The sequence below is a fragment of the Lagopus leucura genome, unplaced genomic scaffold (genome assembly GCF_019238085.1).
Source record: "Lagopus leucura isolate 7727_CA_CO unplaced genomic scaffold, USGS_WTPT01 Super-Scaffold_100266, whole genome shotgun sequence".
Classification (NCBI taxonomy): domain Eukaryota; kingdom Metazoa; phylum Chordata; class Aves; order Galliformes; family Phasianidae; genus Lagopus; species Lagopus leucura.
In genome coordinates, this window is record NW_024962336.1 from 78,370 (window position 1) to 96,465 (window position 18,096).

Genomic DNA, 18,096 nt, shown 5'->3' on the forward strand with positions numbered 1-18,096 from the left:
TGCATGCTTGCGCGATGACGCCCCCTAGGGGCGGAGTTTGTCTCGAGGGAGGTCGTGATTGGCGCCCTGCTCTGCCGTCTCTCCCCGGAACGCGGCGTCATTGGCCTCGCTCTACCGGAGGGGGGCGTCAGCATAAAACGGGGGGGGGGGGGGGGGGGATAGTTCGGGGCGGCCACCGGTTGGCTGGCGTGCGGGGGGGGGGGGGCGGGGCGGCGGCGGGGCGGGCGCCTTGGGGGGGGGGGCGGGGGGGGGGGGGGCGCGCGGCGGGGCGCGGGTTGGCGGCAGCGGGGGCGCGGCCGGTGGGTGCGCCATGGTGCGGCCGTGAGCGGAGCATGGGGCGGCGGCTGCTCCGGGCTCTTCTCTGCCTCCTCCTCGTGGCCGGCCGCGGGCTGCTGCGAGTCAGAGGGGCCACCGCCGCGCACGGTGAGAGAGTGGGGCTCCGGGAGGGACGGCGGCACCGCCCGGCCGGCGTTCCCGAGGCTATCGGGTGGGGCGGCGGGATGCCGTAGGGCGGGGGATGAGCGCTATGGTGCCGTCACGACGCGGCGGGTCCGGCCCCGGTAACGGGAGAGCGGCGTCGTGCGTCACCCGCCCCAGGGGCGCCTCTGCCTGGGCTGCTGGCTGGTGAAGGGGATGCCCCTGGGCTTTCTGCTAGCTGCGGAGTTGCAGCGCCTGGCAGGACGGAACGGGAGCAGGGCAATGCTCTTCCGGACACCTAGCCTGGCGGGTGCTGCGGGGCCCGGCTCCGAGGTACAGCCGCGAGAATGGGGACCGGGGCAGCGTCACCGCGCGGTGGCTTCCTGCGGGACCCCGGTACCCTTTAGCTGCCCTCCGCCGGCAGGTGCGGCCCGGGACCCGGAGCGAGCCGGTATGCTCTCTGAACGCTCCAGCTCTGCCCGCATCTCCATTCCCGGAGCTCTGGGGGTACCGGGGGCCCTTACCGGCAGCAGGGCTGCAGCCCCCCCGCACGGGCCTGGCGGCCGCTGACTCACTGCCGGTAGGCAGGTGCCGCTCCGTCCATCCGCTCCCGGGCAGCGGATCCCTGCAGTCACGCAGCTGAGAAGGGGAATACCGTCACCCGCTCCCCGGGGCCGCGCCGCGCAGTCCTGCCATCCCCGGGAGCCGTTGCGGCCGAGCCCTGCCCGGCCCAGGCTTCCTCTCCGGTGCGGAGTGGGACTGCCCGGCGGGACGCGGCTCCGTCTCTTTAGCACCACGGACAGCGCCCGGCCCGCCGCCCGGTCCCGGCGCCCGCGGCCCGGAGCCCCCCAGCGCCACCCGCGCTTCCCTACGCCCCGCGCCTCCTTCCACTCCCACCCTGGGGAGCTGGCGGGGGGCAGCCCGCGGGTACCCGCGTTCTGGGGACCCCTCCCCACTTGCCCCGGCGCGGACTCAGCGGGCCCCTCCCTCCCCTCCCCCCCGGTTGTTTTCTCGTTCCTTCCTCGCCATCCGGGGCTGAGTCATCGCTTGCTGCCGTCTCGCTGCTGACGGTCTTGGACCGAGATGCGGGGGGAGGAAGGGGGATGCTGCCCCCCAAAAGGGGTGGGGACCTCATCACACTGCTGCGTATGCGCCTTGGGGGCCCCCCGTGCTGCGAAAGCGGGTCCCCCCATGTTGCAAGGTGCAGGGCCGTGCCCTCGTCTGGTAGTGTCACATGTGGGAGGGTGAGAGACGATCCCGCAGCTCGCTGTCCCCCTGGCTTTCCCTTCCCCACTGCCAGCACCCCGCAAAGCTCCAGACTCCCCCTTTCCAGAGCCAGGAACAGGCTGTGCTCAGGGCCCACTGCTCAGCTTTGGGGATAAGGAAGGCTGCACTGAGGCCCTGCCCTGGGCTCCCCCACAGCCACCACACTGCACCCCCTGGCACTTCCATGCAGAGTAGAGTCCCCAAGCAGGTGACTGCCTTACCAGTGATGAGCAAACCCCATTCAGCCCCCCTTGCTGACTGTGCTGGGTCTGTCTGTCTGTCTGCCCCAGGCTGCCTGTTTGACCGGAGGCTGTGCTCCCCGCAGGAGGTGTGTGTGCAGGGTGAGTGCCTACAGAAGAGCTCCTGATCCTGCTCTATCTGAGGTGGTGCCTTATGGCGAGCAGGAGGGAAGGGTGCAGGTGGGGCTGTTCCACCCCAGCTGTGTTCATTACTCCTCCCTACCGCCCCCCTCTCTTGCAGATGGGCTGTTCGGGCAGTGCCAGGTGGGCTCGGTGCAGGACAGGCCTCACTTTCAGGTCACCTCCCCCGTGCTGCAGCGCTTACAGGATGTCCTGCGGCACCTCATGGCACAAGGTGAGGGCTAGGGAGGCATAACCATGGGCTGGGCAGCATCACACAGAGGCACCACGGGTAGCAGGGATATTTGAGATCCCACTGGTTGGGAACTGCTCTGGGGTGAGGAGGGACTCATCTGGCTCTGGAAGGAACAGGGATGACCTCAAGCAAAGGGTAGCTCCCCACCCCCAACATCTCATGGCCCCCCTCCACCACAGGGCTCTCATGGCAGGATGGCATCACGCAGTACGTAATCTCACAGGAGATGGAGCGCATCCCCCGGCTCCACCCACCATCCTCGCTGGAGTCCTCACCCAGGGACAGGTAGGGCAGGGTGGAGTGGGGGGCACAGCAGGGCTGGAAAGCTGTGCCCGGGTGCCATCCCTCACTGCTTGTCCCAAGGTCCCTGTCTGCACGCAGCTCCCCCCGGCGCACCCCACTGCCTATGGCCTCCAGCCTGCCTGCAGCCCAGCACCCAGGGCAGCCCCCACATCTGCTGCCCTCAGGCCTGGCTCAGCGCTACCTGGAGCACCTGCTGCTGCCCCCACCACCCCAGCTGGACTACGAGGAGGCTCTGCTGCATCCCTACTCCTACCACAAGGTACATGGGAGGGGGAGGATCCTCTCACAACCTCTTCTCCCTATGCTGGGATGTACAGTGGGTGCTGATCTGAGGCTGTGGTTTGATTGCAGTTTGGCTACCAGGATACCACACACCAGCTCCCAGGCAGTGCGGCCAGGCAGGGCCCCGATGCTGCCTCGCTGCTGGTCCGCGGCCTGTATGGGGCTGGCCCCATGCCTTCCTACAGCGGGCAGCCAGGGGCAGAAAGTGGGCACCTCTTCCAGGATCTGGGCCTGCTTGCGTTGCCCAGGGAAAAAGCTGCTCGCATGGACCCGGCCAGCACCAGACCCTTGCACAGTGCGCGCCTCCCAGGTGACTACAGGGATGTGGGGCAGCAGGATCAGGCAGCAGCCGTGGCTGCCCGGCCATCCCCTGCACAGACAGGTACGCATTCCCTGAGCTTGGGGCTCTCCATCTCATTTGCCGTCCATCCCCAAAATCCCCAACCCACAGCCCCACCTGGGTGCAGAGCTCTCACCAATTGCCACATTCCCTTGCAGATGCCTCCTTGAAGAGACTGGCCTCCCTGCTGGCTAGCTACGGGCTGGGGCTGCCCGAGCTCAGTCCCCAGCAGCTCAGCAGTCTCTCTGCCCTTCTGCAGCTGCTGCAGAGCTCCAGTGAGCGGGATGCAGGGTCCCACAGTGCTGGGTGTGGGGTGCTTGCCTTCCTTTGGAATCCCCATCCTTCTCTTTCCCAGGTGCTGCCAGCCCTGAAGCACCCACAGCAAAGCGACTCAGTGCTCAGCAGGGAGCTGCTGGGCCACAGGTGGGCTGTGTGTGTGTGGGAAGGGAGTGTAGCCTCCCTGGGGGGACTCGTCGGGGATCCCAGAACCTCCCTGTCTCCCATCTATAGGTGTCAGAGGGGGACATGCAGCATGGAGAGGAGCCAGTGCCACCCTCCTCCGCAGTGCCACCTCCCAGGGTCACAGCCAGCAGTGCCCCAGCACAGGGGCTGGGGGACCGGGTAGCCACCTCGCCAGCCCCCCAAGCCCAGCCACAGATGGGGCATGGAGGGGACAAGATGATGGTGGTGGAGAAGAAGAGCTACACAGAGGTGAAGGACAGCGGTGGGGTGCAGCGGGGCACACGGCCACCCGATGAGTATGGCTACATCATCACGGACCAGAAGTGAGAGTGGGGCCAGGGCACTGCACAGACCTCATCCCCAGCACTGGAGCCATGTGCCCACCTCACCCCACCTTGTTCCTGCAGGCCGCTGGGGCTGGCTGCTGGCGTGCGGCTGCTGGAGCTCCTGGCCAAGCGCGTACACCTCTCCACCACCAGCTTCATCAACATCAGGTGAGGGCAACACGGTGCTGCCTGGGGATGGGATAGGATGGGCTCTGTGCCCTGCTCTCATCCTGTGTCCCCCCCAGTGTCGTGGGGCCTGCGCTCACCTTCCGCGTGCGGCACAACGCCCAGAACCTCTCACTGGCAGATGTGGCCAGCCGGGCTGGTGAGTGCTCAGGTTGGGATCCTCCTACACACCTGTTTTCCCCTCTTCTTCAGGGACTGAGAGGGGGAGTGGGTGTCAGCAAGAGAGGGCTCCTACCATACATCCCTGTGCTGCTGGTTGAGCTGGGGACCTGGGGCATGGTGGGGTGTGCTTGGACTCCTGGAGTTTCCTTGGCCAAGAGAAAGCACCCCACTGACTGTCTTGTCCCTGTCTGCAGAGCAAATGAAAGCAGAGCTGGAGGCTGAGCTGGGCCTGAAGATTGTGCAGACGGGAGTGGGAGAGGTAAGACCATAGCATGGGGACTTAAGGCTGGGATGGGGCTGCAGGGAACTGGAAGCTGTGGGATCTGCAGGTGGTGCTGGGGACACTGATGGCCCCACATGAGGCTCTGAGGACAGGGATAGGAACGGAGCCTATGTTAACAGCTGGGGAATGGCACATGAGGCTTTATGTTGGGAGCATTCTGTTCACACCCCGCAGCATGATGCTACCTGTAGGTTTGGGGCACTTAGCTCTTAGTAAAACACAAGCCCATGGGGTCTGAAGGCATTTTGGGAGGATGTCCCCCTGCATCCAGGACTTGGCTCATGCCCAGCCTCACTTACCTTCAGTCTCTATTCATGGCCTGCGCACGCCAGCCCTGTGCTAAGCACCCTGGGGACCAGACAGGGAAAATGCCATCATCCCTGCAGGGAGCAGCGTGGCAGCTGGAGGCAGGGATGGAGCAGCAGCCATCTGCTGGGAGAGAGCCTCCCTCCCGTGCTCCTGTGGGCCACGGGAGCCATCCCATGGGGGACAGGGATAGGAACGGAGCCTATGTTAACAGCTGGGGAATGGCACAGCAAACCCCTGGGCCAGGGTCCCTATTCCCCCCCTCTTGCCCTGGGGACACCGGAAGGGGGAAGGCCACTAAGGCAACTCCATCAGCCCCATGCACAGTGTCACGATGGCAGTGCCTTTTGGTGTGACAAGTGGCAGGAGCCAGGAGGGAGGGGATCTGCAGCCCTAATGAGTGCTTCTCTAATGAGCAGGACCCCCCAAAGGGAGTTGTTTGCACTGAGGGGTGAGCTCCTTGTGCTGAACACCCCCAGGACAGGGGACAGCAAGGGCTGGGCCTGGCACTGCCCCAGCAATGGGGGCAGACGGCAGGGACATCCCCAGGCAGCGTAGGCAATGATGATGATGATGATAATGATGACGCAGCATCCCCTTGGTAACCTCATCAGGCCCGTGGCCAATGGGAAGCCGAGGCAGTGAGGTAATGTAGGGCTTTAGCATCTCATTGGGTGCAGAGTATTTGGTGGTGGGGCTGCCCTAGCATCCTTCCCACCCCTGGCTCTGGGGAAGGACCCTGGCAGGCTTGGTCTTGGGGGTCTCGGTCTCATCCAGTGAGGGCTCAGCACCCTCCTGTCCCAGCATGGGGGCTGAAAGGCTGAGAAGGATCTGGGGTTCAAGTTCTTGGGTTGAGTCAGGCAGGAGCTCACTGAGCTGAGGCTCTGAGGGCCCCCACCTGCCCTGCAGCCTAGCAGGGCTGGGAGGCAGTCCCTGGTACTGGGAGCAGCAGGTGGCTGCTGCTTGGGCTTCTCCAAGCTGTGCACTTCCTGCATCCCAGAGGGCAGGGCTGTGAGCTGTGCTAAGTGCAGACACAAGTGCCCCTCTCAGGGACACCAGCTCTGCTCCCAATGAGCTGAGGAGCGGCACAGCTCCAAGCATCCTCCCTCTGCTTTAGCCCCCACATCTTCAAACGCAGTGTGGGATGGGTTCTGTCCCTGCACCCCTCCCTGTGCAGATGCCTCACTCTAACCCTTGCTTGGTCCTGCCTGCAGCGGAACGAGGCGGCTGTGTACCCACACCCCTCTCACTTTGGGGATGGCTTCCACTCAGTGCTTCTCACCTTCATCGCTCTGGCCTGCGTGGCTGGTGTCTCCATCGCAGCTGCTGCAGCCTTCTGCCTCCGGCAGCACGCCAGGCAGCGGGAGAAGGAGCGCCTGGCTGCCCTGGGGCCCGAGGGGGCTGCCGATACCACCTTGGAGTACCAGGTAGGGATGTGGGATGCTGCATCCGCATGGCTGCAGGTACAGGTGGGGCCCTGTGGCTGAGTACTGGGGCTCTGCTTGCTGTCCCCAGGAGCTGTGCCGTCAGCACATGGCCACCAAGTCACTCTTTGGCCGTGCTGAGGCCCCTGCAGCAGCAGCAGAGACGTCGCGAGTGAGCAGTGTCTCGTCGCAGTTCAGCGATGCCCCACAGCCCAGTCCCAGCTCACACAGCAGCACGCCGTCCTGGTGTGAGGAGCCTGTCCAGTCCAACATGGACATCTCCACTGGGCACATGATCTTGGTGAGCCCCCCTGGTGGGCTGTGGCCCCCAAGGCTCCTCCCGGTGCCAGGCTGACCCCTCTCTCTGCATTCCAGGCATACATGGAGGACCACCTCCGCAACAGGGACCGGCTGGCCAAGGAGTGGCAGGCGCTCTGTGCCTACCAGGCTGAGCCCAGCATCTGCTCTGTCGCCCAAAGTGAAGCCAATCTGAAGAAGAATCGCAACCCAGACTACGTGCCCTGTGAGCATCCCAGGACTGTGGTGCGGGGCACAGGGATGTTGGAGGTGCTATATGGAGTGCTGCCCCCAGTGCTCACTGCCTCCCTTGCGCTCCTCTTCCCCAGATGATCACGTGAGGATCAAGCTGAAAGCCGAGAGCAACCCGTCCCGCAGCGACTTCATCAATGCCAGCCCGATCGTGAGTGATAGCTGGGGTCCCCTCTGGCTCCAGGGGCAGCAGGAGCTCACTTTCAGCTCCACTGCCCCTAGGGCATCCCCTATTCCTCCTGCTGTCACACACCTCCCGGCCCACTGACACGCAGTGTGACAACCCTTTCCCCCTCCAGATCGAGCACGACCCGCGGATGCCGGCTTACATCGCCACGCAGGGGCCGTTGTCCCACACCATCGCTGACTTCTGGCAGGTGAGTGTCACCCAGCTGTGCCAGCATCTGGTGACAGGGATGTGCCCCGTGCAGCTCTGGAGCTCCTGCATCCCGGTGACACTCGCTGTGGTCCAGATGGGTCACGGCAGCTCGGCCACCGCACCTGGGCTGTCACCCAGCAGTGACAGCGGTGGCGTTTGGCGTGCAGATGGTGTGGGAGCACGGCTGCACTGTCATCGTCATGCTGAGCCCGCTGGCTGAGGACAGCGTCAAGCAGTGCGACCGCTACTGGCCGGACGAAGGCTCCTCGCTGTACCACATCTACGAGGCGAGTGCGGGCTGGCAGCAGGGAGCACCTCGCAGTCCCCGTGCCGGGGGCACCGCGAGCATCGCCCCGCTCCAGTGTGCGGAGCGGAGCTGCTCAGGGTCCGCTGCTCGGTGCTGACATCGCGGGCCGACCCTTCTCCGGGCAGGTGAACCTGGTGTCGGAGCACATCTGGTGCGAGGACTTCCTGGTGCGCAGCTTCTACCTAAAGAACGTGCAGTCTCAGGAGACCCGCACCCTGACGCAGTTCCACTTCCTCAGCTGGCCGGCCGAGGGCATCCCCGCCACCACCCGGCCCCTCCTCGACTTCCGCAGGTGGGTGCCAGCGCCGGGAGGGGGCACAGCGGGCTCTGAGCGGGGCCGGGCAAGGCTCGACTTGGGGGGTGGGAGCCGGCGGTGGCCCTGCTGGCGGGTCTCCTATCCGCCCCGCTCCTGCGCTCTGTCTCTGTCCCTGTCTCGCAGCTGCCGGCGTCATTTTTGTGATTTGCAGCTAGTAATCTGGCTCCAGTTGCATAGTCACAAAAGTGATCGTTGGCAGCCGTGCCTGCCGCACGGAGCGTGCCGGGAGCCCAGCCAGGCCGGACCGCAGCCATCCCCGCCAGCGCCGCTCCCCCGGGGACTCCCGCTCCCGGCCCACGCTGGGAGGCGGCAGGAGCCCCGCACCGGACCCCGGTGCCCCCTCTCAGCGCAGCCCGACCCAAGCAGGCGCTGACCCGGTGCCTCTTGTCCTTGCAGGAAGGTGAACAAGTGCTACCGGGGCCGCTCCTGCCCTATCATTGTGCACTGCAGGTACCGCAGCGGGGGGGTCGTGGCTGGGGGCTGTGAGGCGAGGGCCGGGCCTGCACCCCCGACACTTCTCCGCGTCTTCCAGTGACGGCGCAGGCAGGACCGGGACCTACATCCTCGTCGACATGGTCCTGAACCGCATGGCCAAAGGTACGGCGTGCACCACGCGCGCTGGGAATGCGGCGGTGGGCTCGGCCCTCAGCTTCCTCGTGTCCCCGCACTAGGTGTGAAGGAGATCGATATCGCTGCGACGCTGGAGCACATCCGCGACCAGCGGCCCGGCATGGTGCAGACTAAGGTACCCCTAGCCCCGCCGTGCCGGCAGGCCCTGCTGCCCCCACCCCGAGCAGGGGCTGCTCCAGCCTCACCCCGTTCCGCCCCCCCAGGACCAGTTTGAGTTCGCTCTGACCGCCGTGGCTGAGGAGGTGAACGCCATCCTGAAGGCTCTGCCGCAGTGATGACGAGGATCCCCTGCCCTTCCCTCTCGTTTCCCTGCCACCCCCTGCCCTCTGGCTTCGAGCGCGCTCCTGGCCCTGTAAATGCTGTCTGTGCTGCTGGCTCTGTTTTTTTTCCCACCCCTCTCCTTGGGCTGCAGGGCTCAGCCCTCTACATGCCCCGTGGCATGCAGCCCCTTTGCTCCTGCTGCTGCAGTGAAGAGCGGGCTCCTGTCCCCTGCGGCGGAGGGGAAGGGCAGTGATGCTGGGAGAGTGGCCGTGGGGATCCCCTGGCTGCTCTCCCACCCCTGTCCCTATGCCCAAGAGGGGATAGGAGTGGGCGCGGGTCGTGGCCCTGCCCTGTCTTCTCTGTGTCACCCCCACCTTGTCACTCAAGCAGAAGATAAATTTCTAGAGAAATATAATTTTGTATCTTGATGTGAATAAAGTTCTTGTGTCATGTTTGTGCAGCTGCAGCTGGGCTTGGCCTCTCTCTGTGTCCAGGGGAAGGGAGACGTGGTGGTGGCAGCATCCCGTGGAGCCTTGGGGGAAGCAGGAGCACAGCAGAGCCCAGGCCTGACCCCAGGCAGGGGGATCCCGCACCTCTTTTTGGGGCTGCCCCAATCCCAGAGACACACCACATGCAGCAGCTCCTGCAAACAGGTTTATTGACTGCTGTAGGCAGATGGGGTTTGGGGGGGCTGCGGGTGAGGGGATGGGGGCAGAAGCAGGCACCATTACCTTTGCCCTGGCTGACTGCTCCTCACTGCCTGCCACAGTCCCCTGTGCCCCTGAACCTCACCTCAGGGGAGCAAGATCTGTACCACCCCAGCAACCAGCTCGGGCTAAGCTACAGCAATCCCTGCTCCAGCCCCCTCTCACCACCTCCTCCCCAGCACCCAGCATGTGGTGCATGGGGCATGCTCAGGGTCCACCTTTCTAATCCTATGGGTCTTGCTTGGCCACACGCACTAACCATCCCCCCCACTTTTCCTCCCACCCCCACTATAGTCCATGGAGCTGCAGGGTGCTAAGGGAAGGAGGTGGCAGGGGGTGGCCGTGCAGGGACAAAGCGGAGTCCTCTGTGCCTCCATGGGCGAGCAGGCGTGCACGGTCCCTGGGCGCAGCAGCCTCAGAACACACCTGGGGAGACAAGCGGAGGGGGGGACACAACATGACTGGTGAAACCTGGTGCTGGGAGAGCGTGGCAGCCAGCTGGGATGGAGGGAAGAGGAAGGTCCTGGGAAGAAAGCCAAGGCACTGTACAGCAGAGCTACACCCATCTTCTGCACGGGAAGGGGGTGACAGCTAAGGGAAACAAGAGGGATCGTGCCCCTAGCAAAGGCAAGTACTCCTGTGGGGTGTGCAAGGAGTGGGAGAGAGCAGGCAGGGTTCTGCAGCAGGAGGGATGGAGAAGGTTAAGGCAGGAGCAAAGGCATCCACTAGACACAAGGCACCAAGCAATGTCCGCGCACCTCTCCTTGCAAGAAGGAGCACCCCACACCCTCCAAGTCTGAGAGGCCAAAACCTCTGCGTGGATGCGGAGAAGGCAGAGAGGGGAACTCCCCTGCCCACGTTCCACAAATCCTGGGCACAGAGCTGCCCATCCTACAGAGCCCCACCAAGGGCCTTTCTTTCAGCAACCAGGCTAATCTTGGCCGCCTCCCCCTCCCCCAGCACCAGGGCTCCCCCCCAGCCACCCTTCACCTTTGGAGGAGCAGGGAGGCAGGACTGACCCCCCATCCATTGCTATGGGAGACAGCCAAGCCATGGGCAGCCACCGCATCATGGGTCCTCGCTGCAGCCCTGGCACATCATTCTCTTTGCAATGCCCTACAGAGGGCCCTTTCCCAGGGGGGCACAGCCCCTTAACCCCATGTTCACAGCAGGTGGCAGTGCCACTGCTTCACCTTGGAGGCAGGTTTACGCTCTGGTGTTGTGGGGCTGCCAGCCCTGGGGGGCTCCCGCTCTGGCCCCTCCCGAGGCCTGTGGGCTGCACTGGTGGCACAGGGGCCAGGGCTGCCCCCTGGAGCCGGGTGAGCGCTGGGGCCGTGCCCACCTGCTTGGTGGTGCCCCGCAGCCTCCATCTCAGAGAGGCTGTAGGCCATGGCCAGCTGCAAGTCCTCATCCTCATCCTCGCTGTCTGTGTAGAGGCAGATGGGCGAGGAGCTCGGAGGCCGCTGTGGGGTAGGTGGTGGGGACGAAGGGGGGCGTGGGCTGGGGAAGGCTTGCTGCTCCCGCCGGCTCAACTCCAGCCCCAGCGCCATGTCGTCAGGGACACCTGCAGGGAAAGTGGAGTTAATGGCAAGGAATCCCAGTCCCCCCAGCCTCGGTGCCCCCTTCTGCTCAATGCAGCATAGTGCAGAGCTGGGTGCCCAGCTGAGTCTATGTGTCTGTTCCACAAAGCTTGCACAGGGCCCCAGGTATCCAAGCCCTAAGGTAGCCCACAGGGCTCCCACCAAGGAGGTTTCCAAAGGAGAGGTTGCTGAAGGTGGCAAGGCTTGGTGGCACCGCTTCTCACCATCGATGTGGATCGACTTCAGCTCCCCATCCTCCTCCACTTCCACCCGCTCCCGCCCATTCTCAATAATCCTGTAGGCAAACAGATGGGTGGGCAGAAAGACAGGCAGACGGTTAGCCTACAGCCAGGCTCTGTGGCAGAAGCAGCCCATGCTGATGAGGAGGTCCTCACCGCTTTGTGGTGATACGTCGACCATTAACAAAGGTGGTGGAGGTGGAGACGGAACGGAATCCCAGCCCTGCATCAGACCCCGAGCTGAAGGATGAGGTGAAGAAATCTGGAGAAGGGAACAATAAAGGAGCACCTGGGAGGCACGGGCATGTGGGATGGGAGGGTGGCAGGGATGAGCCCATCAGGCCATGGATGCTAAGCTCAGGCACTCCGTATTCCCTACCTGAGGATCCAGGGAAGGTGGAGAAGAAGTGTCCCCCTCCGTGGTGCCGGGGGCCAGCTCCCCGCAGCTCAGAGAAGGGCAGCATCTCATCTGGAAAGCAGGCAGCCCCCATCAGCATCAACCCCAGGGCAGGCTAATGATGCCCCATAACTGGCCCCTGGTCCCCTCCCACCCCACACGCACCAAAGAAGTCAGCAAAGGGATCTCGCCCGCCAAAGAAGTCCCGGAAAACATCGTGAGCGCTGCGGAAGGTGAAGGTGAATTCAGGAGCCCCAGCATCGGCTCTGGAGCCCCCTGGCCCTGCTGGAGGAAAGAGACACAGGGTTGAGAGGAGGCAGGAGCTCCAGTGTGTGCAGCTCCACAGCTGGGTCTCCATACAAGGCTGTACCCAGAGCCGCACTGACCCCTCACCCCATAGCCCTGGTCTGCCCATTCACCTGCCCCCATGAGGCCCTCTTTGCCATAGCGGTCGTAGACATCGCGCTTCTGCTCTGGAAGAAGAAGAGAGGGTGTCAGGGTCAGCTGCCCCAAGGGTGGGGGGTGCCCGTGACACAGCACCGTGGCCTCTTACTGTCTGACAGCACTTCATAGGCCTCAGCGATTTCCTTGAACTTCTGCTCGGCGTATTCCTTGTTGTCCGGGTTTTTGTCCGGGTGCCATTTCAGTGCTGCCTTCCTGTACCTGCGCAGAGGGACATTCAATGATGGGCACACGGCGGCCAGCCAAGCCTCGCTGAGCACTCACAGCTCCAGTCATGGCGGCAGCAGCTCTGAGCTCACTTCTCCCAGTCCCGAAATACAAGCCAGCCAGCACTGCCACAGCACCAATGCCCACACGTACAGCAGCACCTCACATGAAGTCTGGCAGCTCTGGCCACCAAATGGGCAAAAGACTTCCTTTCCCCGCCTCTGCAGCTTATTTCTACTCCTGTCCTCCTGCTTACAGACCCTCCCTTACATGCACCGCAGCCCTGCTCCCCCCTCGAGGCAGGACAAGTAGATTCATGGCGCGCACTCGCCCGGGCAGCGCTCCCGCCACCAGAGTCTAACAGATCCCGGGGCCGTGCCGGGCTGTGCTGGCCACAGGACACCTGGCACCCAGCCACGGCTGTATCGGGGTCACGCCCGGACTCTGCGCGCGTGCCACCGCCCAGCGCACAGCCACACGGCCGCACAGCCGCTTCCCTCCCGCTCCCTGCTTGACCCGGGTCAGGGCTCCGGGTCGTGGCGCAGCTCCCTAAGCCAGTTTCGCTCTCCATCCTCGGCCACCCCCGCGCCCTCCGAGGCACGGCCGGCGGGCACCGACTTACGCCTTCTTGATGTCGTCGGCGGTGGCGTTGCGGCTCACACCCAGCGCTTCGTAGTAGTCCACCATGACGCGCGGCCGTCCCGCGGGGTCGCTGGGGGAGGAATGGCGGTGTCAGGCGGCACGGGGTGCGAAGCAGCGCAGCGCTGAGCCCATCACTCCCCCCGCGGCCGCTCAGACCTCCCCGGCACCCGCAGACCGGTGGGCAGCATCCCGCTGCCGGCTCCGCGGGCGCTCCGCGTTACCTCTGCGCTCGGCCGTGCCCCGCCGGGTGCCGCCCGTCCCGCAGCGCAGCCCTCCCGAGCCGCAGCCGCCCCGCGAGTGCCGCGGCCCGCGATAAGGCGCTTATGCGCCCGCTCGGCCTTAGCGGATTAGCGGCTCGGGGCCGGCGCTGCCGTCACGCACCGCGGCCCCGACCCGCGGCCCGGTCCGCATCCGGTGACGGCACCGGAGGCCGCGACTCGCCCTGCCCCGCGCCGGGACGTTGACACGGCGCTCCGGCGCCCGCGCGGCTGCTGGAAGTTTCCGCGGCTCCCCCCGCCGCCGGGACCGGGCCGCCGGGAGGGGACGCGGCGGGACGCCGCTTCGCGGAAAGGGCCCGGCCCCGCGATCGCCCCGCGCGCCCCGGTCTGCCCGACGCGCCCCACGCCCACCTGGCAGCCGCAGCCGAGCGCACCCCGCCCACACCGGGCCGGCGAGCCGCGTCCCCCAGCCCGGGCCGCCGGGGGGCCTGGAGGCGGGTTCCGCGAGGTGACGAGCGCCGGCCGCGGCCAATCGCGGCGCCGCTACGGTGTGACGTCACGAGCCGGGCCGTGTCGGGGCCGGGTGGCGGCGAGCGCAGCGGGGCCGGGGCCGAGCTGGGGTGCGCGGTGCGCGGAGGGCCGGCCCGTGGCTCTGCGCCCAGTCAGCTGCGCTGCCCGGCCCTGCTGGAAAGGCCGCGATGCGGAGCGGCGACGGCAGCGGGGACAGCTGGGGTGACTCAGCGCTTTGCTGTCCCCGCGGGGGGGGGGGGGGTGGACGCGGGCGCCGGGTGCCGCTCCTCCTGCGGCCGGGGGACGGCCCGTGCGCCGCGCTGCCGCGGGCACCAGGGGGAGCCGCGGGACGGGGCAGAGAAGCCCTCTGCACGGTGACGGTTGTCGTCAACCCGGCCACCCCGCGCCTCGGGAGGTCCGCGTCAATCCGTGCTGCGGCGCACCGCGGCCTCTGCAGAGCGGTGCCCGACGCCGGGCCGGTCCCTGCCCCGCGCAGACTCAGCAGCGGGGGCCGGACGGGACTGTTAACGAGAGGGGATGTTTTAGAATCGCCCGACGAAAAGGGCATTTTGTAGCAACAAATTGGTTCAAGTTCATTCGGGAATGTGGAGGAAGGGGCGGCCCCGTAAATCGCGGAGTCCACGTGCCTTAGGAGTCCGGGGCCCCGGTACCCCGGCGGGTGACGGGAACCTCTGCATCTCCCTCCTCGGTAACTTTTCCCTCTGAAATCCACCGGCGCTTGGCCAGCCGCCAGCACCACCTTTCCGCTTTTAACAATGCTGCAGCAGTGCCCCGTGACTCCAGGCTGGTTCCTCCGTCCGACAGGCTGCTGGCACTACGCACAGCCCCCTTACGTCTCTGCAAATCCCCCTCCACGCGCACATCGCCCTCGCACACATCTGCCGAGTCATCGAGGACTCTGGTTCTCCCCAAAATCGGGGGACTTGATGAACGTGCAGGGCTGCGCTACTGGGGAGGGGAAGTGGGCTCTGACTCTTGCCCCACGGCTGCTGCCCCACGCCGGCACACTCCTCAGCATTGCATCAGAACTGACCGCAGCGCTGTTGCAACCCCCGACCACTTGTGACACAGGAAGGCCTGCAGGTCTGGGGACGGGCAATCAGCCGCTGGGTCCAAAGCCCCTCCAGAGCCCCCCCAGGAGCTCTAGCGTCAGCTGCCCAGAATTCAGTGCCACCAGTACCAGGAGTATGGGCGCAGCTCATCTGCCGACTGCCTGGGGGCACCTGCCTCACCCCAGAGCTCCGACGTGAAGTCATCGCCATCAGCCAGACGCGGTCTGTTCACTGCCGTGGGTGTGCAGCCGCTTTTCACAGGGTGTGAATGAAGAAGGGAGGTGACACCCGTCCGGCCCCTGAGCCAGGGCGGCTGCTCACCGAGGGCCGGTCCCGACTCGCCCCTGGTAGCCCGGCACGTCGCGGATGAGCACAGCTTCGTCCCTGGGAGCGCCTCCCTGCCCGGTGAGTCAGGGCTTAGGGCTGCAGCGAGGTCTGGAATTACCCTCATTGTTCCGCACGCAGCAGGCATTTCACAATTCTCTTCATTTCATCTGAACCAGCAATTACACGTCTTCAGCTCGGTTCCAGCGCAGAGAGCCCACAGAGCCGGGGCAGAGCTGGCACCAGGATACTGCTACAGGAGGAGGGTGGGGAGCAGGCAGAGCAGCATTTTGCTCCTTGCATCCCCACAGTACACAGGGCTCTGTCATCTGTGCTATCTCCAACCTGTTGTACTCTTTCTTCCATCAACAGTTCGTTTTTTCACCGCAGCTGTACAGCAGAATGGTATACAAACAGACACAGGAGCCTCCTGGAGAAGCTGCACATCCTTTCACACCCCAAGGTGCCAGCATCTTGTCGTACAAATCCTGCAAAGTCGGGGGCACTGCTCGCTGCCTGGCTCTGCCGCTAGTGCTCCAACCTGCACTGCAGAATGCTCGTGCTATAAACGCCCAGAACTGATTGGCACAAGGCAGCACGGAGACAGGAGACACCTAGCACCAACCCCTTGGCATCTGGGAGGTATTTCAGCCAGCACCTCTGCAAAGATTTTCATGGGGAAAGTGGACCCCACCACTCTGTTTCACACAAATTAGCTTACTGGGCTCAATTTTTGATGCCTCAGTGCTCCCAGCCTGCCTCCCACTCACGGACTGTGTGCATCAGCACAGGCTGTGCTATCTGCAGATCTCTGAGGTCACCCAAAGGACATTTATAGCACGGGACATGTAGGCATTTCTGGAGCCATACAGCCACCACGGCACCCTGTGGTCCAGCAGCACACCTAACCTGGGGATGTGCTGCACTGTAGAACCAGCAGCTTTTCCCACTGGCTCAGTGAGCCCCACCTTGCTCATTTAGCCCAGGCAACTCAGCTCTGGGTATGCTGATAGGTTCTGGCACAGCCTTCACAGCAGCACCACTGCCTTTAGTGAAGGTGACACTGGCCAGGTGACTTAGGGACAAAGAGGGGCCATTGTGAGAAGGTCATTTATGTTCAGCTTTCAGAGCAAGCTGAGGGATGACAGCAACTTTCAATGAAAACTCATTAGGTCAGAGGCTGGGGCAGAGGCAGGGCTGGCTCCACATCACAGTGGGTGCAGCAGGGTGTTTTAGGATGGACCAAGCATCGGTGAAGTCACAGCAAAGAGCCAATGAGCCCACTTCGAGGCAAAATTTCATCTGAACAAACGCACGCAAAATATATGCGGGTCTATGCAAATTTATGCAAATCAAATAGGCGGGGCCTCCCGCCCCGGAGCGGGGGTGCCTCCCCCGGTATAAGGCAGCAGCGGGGCCGGGCCGGCCGAGCGGAGCTACGGCGGTTCGGGCAGAGGAGGTGTGCGACAGCGGCAGCATGGTGAGTGCCCGGCGGACCCCCCCTCCGGGCCCCGGACAACACGGGAGGGGTCCCCCGGGGCGGGTGCGGCTACCGCGGTGTCCGTGCAGCCGGGGTCCTGCACGCCGTGTGCTCCCTGTCCATGCCGGACTGCAGCCTTTCCCAGGCTTCTGTGTTCGCTCTGACCTAAGCAGGGGGGCATCGGCGCGGGGAGGGCTGCGTTAAGGCTGAACCCGTCCCTGCTCCTCCTTCTGCACCCTTTTACGGCCACAGCGCCCGCAGAAGCATCGTACTTCTCTTGGCCGTCCCGAGGCGCTGACAGCAGCAGAGGTGCTGGCTGCGTGCTTCGGCTGCGGAGTTTCCTAGGGCTCACCGCTGGCTTTCGTGTTACGAAAGCTGGTGGAGCTGCTGGGGGCGGGGGGGGGGGCGGGAAGACAACGACGAGAGAGTGTCACTTTGCTCCTTGCTCCTCAGCTTCGGGAAGGATGGTGAGAGCCAGAAGTCCGTCTCTCTAAGGCTGCTAAGGGCTTGTTTCGCTATCCCTGTCCCTTCTGCCTGTGAGTGGCGCTGAGAGCACCCTGGGTGCTCCCCTCTTGTGGCTATCGGTGCTGCACCCAGCGCACAAAATGGCCCCACCGCCTTCCTGCCCGCTGACTCACAGCGGGGCACGGAGCGCTGGAAATCCGGTTGGGTTTGGATGCTCTGCCTGATGACACATCCCAGTCTTGGCAACAGCAGGACCAAGGCAGAGTTATTTTGGTGCTTGTCAGAAAGGCTGCAGCTGTGGGGTGTCTCACCTGGAGGGAGGGAAGCTGCAGGACGGATCTCAGCCCGTTGCTGGGGGACTCTCTTGCATCATCAGCTTTTGGTTCAGCTGCAGCATGCAGTGAATGCCTCCCACTCCAGAGCTAATTTAGGGAAGTGGAGCCTCCGAGCATGGCAACCATTCAGTGCTGCAAACTAGTCCCCAGTCAGGCTCTTGTTCTAAGTGCCATCACAACCACAACTCCCAGGGCATGGGCACTGCTCTGCCATCACAGCCCTGCTCTGAAAGTAGCAGATGGGCAGGGGCCATGCCAGCTGCTGTGGGGCTCAGCCTTCCAACTGTGTGTGTTCGTGAAATGAAGGAGATGCTCCCTGGGTGCTCCCAGGGTTGTTGGCTGTGGCAAAGCAGGGAATGTGCTACACCTGTGGCCCCCACCAAACTCTGATCCTGCTTCCCCCTCCCCAGCGTGAGTGCATCTCCGTCCACGTCGGCCAGGCCGGCGTCCAGATGGGCAACACCTGCTGGGAGCTGTACTGCCTGGAGCACGGCATCCAGCCCGACGGGCAGATGCCCAGTGACAAGACCATCGGTGGAGGGGACGACTCCTTCACCACCTTCTTCTGCGAGACCGGTGCCGGGAAGCACGTCCCACGGGCCATCTTTGTGGACCTGGAGCCCACTGTGATCGGTGAGTGCTG

At 64.5% G+C, this 18,096-nt stretch overlaps 3 protein-coding genes across 5 annotated transcripts in view; 2 read left to right on the forward strand and 1 right to left on the reverse strand.

The window, feature by feature from the left end:
• Nucleotides 1–326: 326 nt before the first annotated feature.
• PTPRN (protein tyrosine phosphatase receptor type N) lies at nucleotides 327–9,280 on the forward strand. 2 transcript variants are annotated; one of them, XM_042890588.1, is made up of 23 exons: nucleotides 327–423; nucleotides 1,974–2,024; nucleotides 2,164–2,277; nucleotides 2,478–2,583; nucleotides 2,662–2,860; nucleotides 2,953–3,265; nucleotides 3,382–3,498; nucleotides 3,579–3,646; nucleotides 3,734–4,008; nucleotides 4,093–4,179; nucleotides 4,257–4,348; nucleotides 4,554–4,618; nucleotides 6,163–6,375; nucleotides 6,464–6,673; nucleotides 6,748–6,895; nucleotides 6,999–7,072; nucleotides 7,221–7,298; nucleotides 7,468–7,587; nucleotides 7,733–7,899; nucleotides 8,320–8,373; nucleotides 8,456–8,520; nucleotides 8,595–8,668; nucleotides 8,757–9,280. In XM_042890588.1, the coding sequence occupies exons 1-23, from the start codon at nucleotides 333–335 to the stop codon at nucleotides 8,826–8,828; spliced, it is 2,853 nt and encodes a 950-aa protein (XP_042746522.1). In that variant the 5' UTR covers nucleotides 327–332; the 3' UTR covers nucleotides 8,829–9,280. The 2 variants fall into 2 exon arrangements, with proteins under 2 accessions (XP_042746522.1, XP_042746523.1); XM_042890589.1 differs by having other exon boundaries at nucleotides 4,257–4,336.
• A 175-nt stretch (nucleotides 9,281–9,455) lies between these two features.
• On the reverse strand, nucleotides 9,456–13,720 carry DNAJB2 (DnaJ heat shock protein family (Hsp40) member B2). Of its 2 annotated transcripts, none has more exons than XM_042890591.1 (10): nucleotides 13,678–13,720; nucleotides 13,029–13,118; nucleotides 12,291–12,400; nucleotides 12,157–12,210; nucleotides 11,903–12,019; nucleotides 11,720–11,809; nucleotides 11,497–11,602; nucleotides 11,326–11,396; nucleotides 10,864–11,085; nucleotides 9,456–9,947 (listed from the first exon to the last, which is right to left on the reverse strand). In XM_042890591.1, exons 2-10 carry the CDS (start codon nucleotides 13,091–13,093, stop codon nucleotides 9,937–9,939), a joined length of 846 nt encoding a protein of 281 aa, XP_042746525.1. In that variant the 5' UTR covers nucleotides 13,094–13,118; nucleotides 13,678–13,720; the 3' UTR covers nucleotides 9,456–9,936. The 2 variants fall into 2 exon arrangements, with proteins under 2 accessions (XP_042746525.1, XP_042746524.1); XM_042890590.1 differs by having other exon boundaries at nucleotides 11,903–12,022.
• Nucleotides 13,721–16,595: 2,875 nt separating this feature from the next.
• TUBA4A (tubulin alpha 4a) overlaps nucleotides 16,596–18,096 on the forward strand; it is a 1,588-nt gene continuing 87 nt past the window's right edge. Inside the window, exons 1-2 of the mRNA XM_042890554.1 lie at nucleotides 16,596–16,653; nucleotides 17,864–18,090. Coding sequence (XP_042746488.1) covers nucleotides 16,651–16,653; nucleotides 17,864–18,090 — 230 coding nt within the window. The 5' untranslated portion in view covers nucleotides 16,596–16,650. The remainder of the gene's footprint in view (nucleotides 16,654–17,863; nucleotides 18,091–18,096) is intronic.